This window comes from Carassius auratus, unplaced genomic scaffold (genome assembly GCF_003368295.1).
Source record: "Carassius auratus strain Wakin unplaced genomic scaffold, ASM336829v1 scaf_tig00013151, whole genome shotgun sequence".
Classification (NCBI taxonomy): Eukaryota; Metazoa; Chordata; class Actinopteri; order Cypriniformes; family Cyprinidae; genus Carassius; species Carassius auratus.
In genome coordinates this window covers 27,498-33,405 of record NW_020524368.1, presented here as the reverse complement: position 1 = coordinate 33,405, position 5,908 = coordinate 27,498, and the positions used below count along the sequence as shown (strand labels likewise).

At 37.9% G+C, this 5,908-nt stretch overlaps 1 protein-coding gene across 1 annotated transcript; it reads right to left on the bottom strand.

Annotated features, from left to right (window-relative positions):
- Window positions 1–2,317: 2,317 nt before the first annotated feature.
- LOC113073877 (transmembrane protein 218-like) lies at window positions 2,318–5,475 on the bottom strand. Its single transcript, XM_026246623.1, has 4 exons — window positions 5,350–5,475; window positions 4,956–5,104; window positions 4,763–4,865; window positions 2,318–2,669 (listed from the first exon to the last, which is right to left on the bottom strand). Exons 2-4 carry the CDS (start codon window positions 5,063–5,065, stop codon window positions 2,493–2,495), a joined length of 390 nt encoding a protein of 129 aa, XP_026102408.1. The 5' UTR covers window positions 5,066–5,104; window positions 5,350–5,475; the 3' UTR covers window positions 2,318–2,492.
- Window positions 5,476–5,908: the final 433 nt, after the last annotated feature.

Here is a 5,908-nt window from a genome sequence, read left to right as displayed (position 1 = left end):
GGAGAATAGAAGGCCAGGGGTGTGAGGGCAAAAGTTCTGCATGAGTGGATCACAAAGCAGGATCTAGTGTTCACGCGGTTCCCCTCCTCATCCCTCCCCTCTCCCGCGAGCCTCGGCAGCACCCACACCCATATCCTGGGTCGCGCTTACACCTCTCCATCTCTGCATCCCCCTTTTGCTTTCTTTCTCTCTCTCTCTCGTTCTTACTCTCTTTGTATGTCCCAGCTGGCTGCCCTACAAAGCCTCCAGCTCAGACTCCCAATGAGCCCTGCTCCTCCAACGCTTTGTTCTGCCATTTTCCACATCCCTGGAGAGAGAGAGTCACTACCAGCGCGGACAACAAGAAGGGATAAGGGAAAATGACAGAGAGAAGGATAGGAGAAATGGAAAGGAAACAAAAATAAGTCAAGTGTCTTTGCAGTAATGAATTAACGTATTAGTACATTAGCGAATTGCATTTCTCAGCTACCTTCAGCAACAATACAACTTCCCCTTCGCCGACAATTCAGAGCTTTCCTTATTTCTATTGTCCTTACTTTATATGATAACTAAAACATTGATTATGATGTGATAGTATTTACGTGACTTATATCTGATTTTCTTTTGGAAACCGCCCATTAACATAATGGTTTTAGAAGAGCTCTGAAAAAACGGTGCCTTTCTTTTGTAAAAATAATGTTTTTTTTTTTTTCAAGGTCACTGTCTTTTGTATTTTATTATATCGTACACATAGACACCATTCAATGTGTCTGTGATCCTTTGGGTTGATTACACAACCTATTTTCATGTACCAGTCCATCCGTCCGGTACCCTGATTCTCAAGCTCTGGTAGATCTTCACTGATCAGCAAGCAGAAAGGCCTCAGTGTTGCGATGTGGGCCGGAACTAAATAGGATTGGATTTGATTCATTAGATTCCTCTTCATCGCACTGGTTGGAATTTCACTGCACGTCCCGCCGGACTCCCACTTTTAAATAAGGATCGCAAGAAGACCTGAGGGGTGAGAGCTAGCGCAACTGAGACATGGCCTCGCATCGCTTCTTACTCACATTCCCACAAATCTCTCATGTGTAAGGACCTCCGGATATATGAGTATTTGGGATGAGTTCCCGGATATTTCACGTTTTTCCTGCATGACCAAAAACTAAGTAGGCTGCTTTGTAATGGACAAAATGTAGATTCTACTCTAGGACTATTAATGTCGTGTTTGGATTTGTCACACATTTGATCGGCTAGCTATGACTTTTTAGCTGGTGAAACTGCAGCTAACATTTTATATTCAGTTTGGAACTTTATTATTTATTGTCTTCATGTTGTAAGGATCACAGATCACACATGTACAACATGCCTGTGAAAATAATAAAGCAATAACGACCGCCATCTTCCCCTGTGAGGTTTGCTCCAAGAGAGATTTATGAAAATGAAAGTAAACGTCTGAGGCAACAAAGGACCCACACAGAGTATTCGCCTTGTTAAGAACAAATAATCAACTTGCGCAGCTTGAAGCTTGTTGGGAACCGCCAACTTTGCTCCCTGCGTCTTTGTGGTATTGTGCGGAGAGTGAGACAGTGTCTTAAAGAATGCTTCCATAAGGCCAAAATTAGCATGTCAATATGGACCAAGAAAATGAAATTTGTCTGGATTTAGCTGTGAATGAGTGAAATTTGAGTTTGCAGATAACCAATTAATAGACTAGGGTATTAGAATGTGATTTCATGCAGCGAAGGCACTGAAAACACGCTGAGATTATGACTGAAGTGCCTTCTGCGGTTGTAATATTGATGGTGTTGTGAAAGCAGTTACCCATTTAAAATCATTACCCATTTCCTGCACATTTATATGCTAGAATTTAATTAACGTTATTAAAACATATTAAATTGTTAATCATTTATAGATCCATTTTTGACTGTTGAAGAATTCCAGATCATTGATCTCTTGTGAAACCTTTCTAAAGTTTAAAGCAGGAGCAAATCTTTTGCGTCAAATCATTTCGATGAATGATTTGATCAAGTGGTCACCCATGAATCAGACTAAACTGCTGATTGAGTTTGACTCAGTGACTTAATAATCGGTTCACAAACCAGTCTAAAGGAATCATTCATGAATCAGACTGATCTGTTTCTTATTTCGGACCCACTGACTGGTCACAGTGGGAAGAAAACACTAATCCTAATGCTCTCCTTGGTCAACACCACTAATTAAAGAAATAAACTAGAAATTTGACAGAAAGATAAGTTGTATTCTTTATTTTCAACAGTAAAAATGCACTACATTTAAAATAACAAAACTGATTACATATCTAACATACAAACTTTACCCAACCACACCCTTGTGAAAACGTGCTGCATTCAGACCCTTCTGTGCTGTGCTCTCAGAGATATGTGGACATCTCTGATTTGAACAGGAAGACAAAAGCCCTGGAACCTTCTGCTGTCCTCTCATCTCAAGTGGGGCTCGTTGATCGACGGCGCTGCCAGGTTGGCTGCCCCGCTTCAGGATATCTGTAGGATTTTGGCACATGAAGCCTTGTGGTCTAGTGTGTTCTCAAGGGGCTTGGCATACACGGGCTCCAGGAAATGTAAGGGCAGCAACATGAACAGGGCTGCCAAGAACACCACGCTCACCAAGGACAGAAGCACGTATCGGCCGATGAAGAACATATCCACTATCTGAAAAACATCACAGGCTTACGGCTTGAATTATTTAACATATTATACAGTTTACTGGAAAGTAATTAAAGCCATGAGGGCTTTGATGTTTCCATTAATATTTTTAATTAACATGAAATCCATTCAGCATGTTATGCTTTTCTCCACTAGAGGTCAGCAGGGTACTTTTAAAACTTAGAAAAATGCAACCTTCACTAGACCAGATAGACTATACCTAATAAAGTGTGTGTGTGTGTGTGTTTATGTACATTTTTATTAACACCTTTCATTCAGCAAGGACATAATAATGTGAAGACATTTATAATGATAGAAAATATTTATATTTCAAATAAAATCAAATCAGAAAATTAGAATCATTTCAGAATCATTTCAGAACCATACGTGTGTGTGTGTATTTATTTGTGTATTTACATGTGTATTTACATTCATATAATTTATATTATATATAAAATATTGAATATATAAACATATTTTTCTTAAATATATACATGCATGTTTGCACAAAAACCTTTATTTTGCATGCATTTAATCGTCTAAAAAACTAAAAAAAAAAACTAAAAAAAACATTACAAATATAAAAGTAATGTAACCTATATAGTTTATATTTAATATATGATTTCTCTCTCTCTCTCTCTCTCTCTCTCTCTCTCTATATATATATATATTTTTTTTTTTTTTTTTTTTATATATTTTTTGATATATATATATATATATATATATATATATATATATCAAGATTTACTTTATTTGATCATACATCAGAAAAACACACACTTCTTTCTTGCCATTATTTCTTATTCTGCTGTCTGTTTTTCCTCCATGAATAAAGCTGAACAGGGTGATAGTGTTGAATACTAACAGCACCCTACGTCCCTACAGACCTCAACTAGAGTATGAGGCCCTAAACCATGGGAGAGGCCACAACCTACATTAAACTACAGACAGAGAGGTGTCTTTGTGTGTGTCTGTGCATGTGTACGTGGGAGGGGGCTCTGTCTCAGGCGAATGCAGTGTTCTCTCGTTTAACGCATCTCACTTTCTAATTCGCCAATTAGCCGGCTAGCAAAGCACAGAGCAGAGGCCATGTTTATTAATGTGGCATTGAATGTGCGGCAGTGAGCTTCCTGTTTGGGGCTGGCCTAATTGGCACTGTGATATTATTCCTTTGTACAACAACGAGGGGTTACCCCATTTCTCATACAATACACTGTCACCTGTCAAGAAAAAAAAAAACGTATCTAGTCATACCCGCTGCAAGCAAATCAGCAATGGTGGTAACATGGATTTGGCACTATCCACAAATGAGAGTCTACTGCACAATGTATGGTACTACATGCATGCTTACAGTCATGAGAGACTTGCATGCTGTTTTGTTTTTAGAATTTATCTTTATGCTGTTCCACTATAAGATCTTATATTAATTCCTAAATTGATTAAAGCTAATATGTGTACGCTAACCTAAATGGTATCAACTTGTAAAAGATGTTTTAACATCAAAAACTTGCACGTCTTTATAATGCCTCTTGCTGATATAAAAAAAAACTGAGTTGTAAATCTGAGAACATCTGTTGCAAGATATTAAAAGAACTACACTAGTCAACATTATTATTTTTTTTACTTTAACTTCTTTGATCCACTTCAAATGTTGACTAGTGAACTCTGTCTTGTCTAATTTTAGGTCAAAGGCATAGGAAGATTTGATTCAGTCAACATGTTTCTGTTGTGATATTGAAGACTGGAAGGTAAATGGTCTGGGTTTTGTTTGTGCAGACAAGAGGGTGAGTTGGCAGCTCAGAGCGGCTGGTTTTGGCAAAGACAAACTTAGGGAAAAGCTGTTGTGTTTTTGCTCGTCTGCTGTTGAGGAGAGATAAACCAGCACATGTCTTCGTCAAATATAACTCTCACACAGAGCTGAACAGTGCACCTTACTCTCTTTTCAAGCATAATTATCAGAATTGAATACAACAAAACAACACTTATCAAATCCCTTGTACATTAGGTTTTCATATGCTTTTCTGTCTGCACATTTGGCAAGGATAATACAATTGCATTATATTTATAATAATGCACATTATGCAAATTGCTGCACTCACCTGAACTGCTTTCTCAGGGGAAGGAACTTCAGGGGAGCGAGGGAAGAACACTAAAACCAGTGTGACGGTGAGCGCCAGAAGAAATATAGGAATGATTCCTAACCTGGTGAGGCGAAAACATCCTGATTATTCATGATACAATAGAGTTACTATAGACAAAGCACGTGTCGAAAACCTGAAAGTATTTTCTTACTTTGTTGTGCCGGTTGCGCGCGACAGAACGATGGTGAGCGCGAGAGTCACTATCCAGATTAAAGCGATGATAAACACACCTGTCCCAACGCCTAACACCACATCGGCCATCCTCGCCACTCACACACACTAGGCTACCTGTAACGTTAGCTGGACGAGAGAAGAATTTCTTGTGTTTATGATGGATACATGCGCTAAATCCACTGTAAGTATATCAAGCTGATGTTATGAACGCAAACAATGTGGCGCGTCTATCTTTTTACTAAAAAACAATGCGAAATGAAGATGGGAAGCTTCCAGTATATCAAAAATGAATGCTTAATCCAGCAAACTAATCCCTTGTACGTTAGGACTTTTAACGGCTAACTATTAGTCTAAACAGCTTGTATATTTACCTCATAAAACAACCGAATGCTGAAACCAACTGCATACTTCTAAAAATACAGATCTGAGATAAGATACACGCTGCAGAAATTATAAAATATTTCCATGGAAACACTGTCGCTTCTGTTTACCTCCAGACTTCCTGTGTCTCGAATAGACCAATCAGGTTGCAGTATCTAGCGAACAGTTTGATGGTAGTTGTAGTTCATGTGAACACTGCGCATACGTAGTGCGTATAAATCATTTACGTTATCTATCTATCTATATGTCTGTCTGTCTGTCTGTCTGTCTGTCTGTCTGTCTATCTATATATGTGTGTGTATGGTGTGCAAATACATTCTATTATAAATATCTCCATTTGATTTATTTTTATATATATAATATTTTGGTTATATTTTATTTGGCAACAGTTAAATGACAGTATAAAAGACAATTAATCTAAATAACCTGTTGTTTTAGTTTTAGTAATATCACATTGTATGAGCCGTATACAGGAACGTAGAAATCGTTGTAAATTTATATTGGGGTCCTAAAAAGAAAGAAAGATAGAAAAGAATACCCCTAGCATAT

Coding starts and splice junctions, on each gene's coding strand:
- LOC113073877 (XM_026246623.1), bottom strand. CDS start 5,065: ATGGCCGATGTGGTGTTAGGCGTTGGGACAGGTGTGTTTATCATCGCT. Junction 4,866..4,955: donor CGCGCAACCGGCACAACAAA/GTAAGAAAATAC, acceptor TCGCCTCACCAG/GTTAGGAATCATTCCTATAT. Junction 2,670..4,762: donor CCCCTGAGAAAGCAGTTCAG/GTGAGTGCAGCA, acceptor GATGTTTTTCAG/ATAGTGGATATGTTCTTCAT.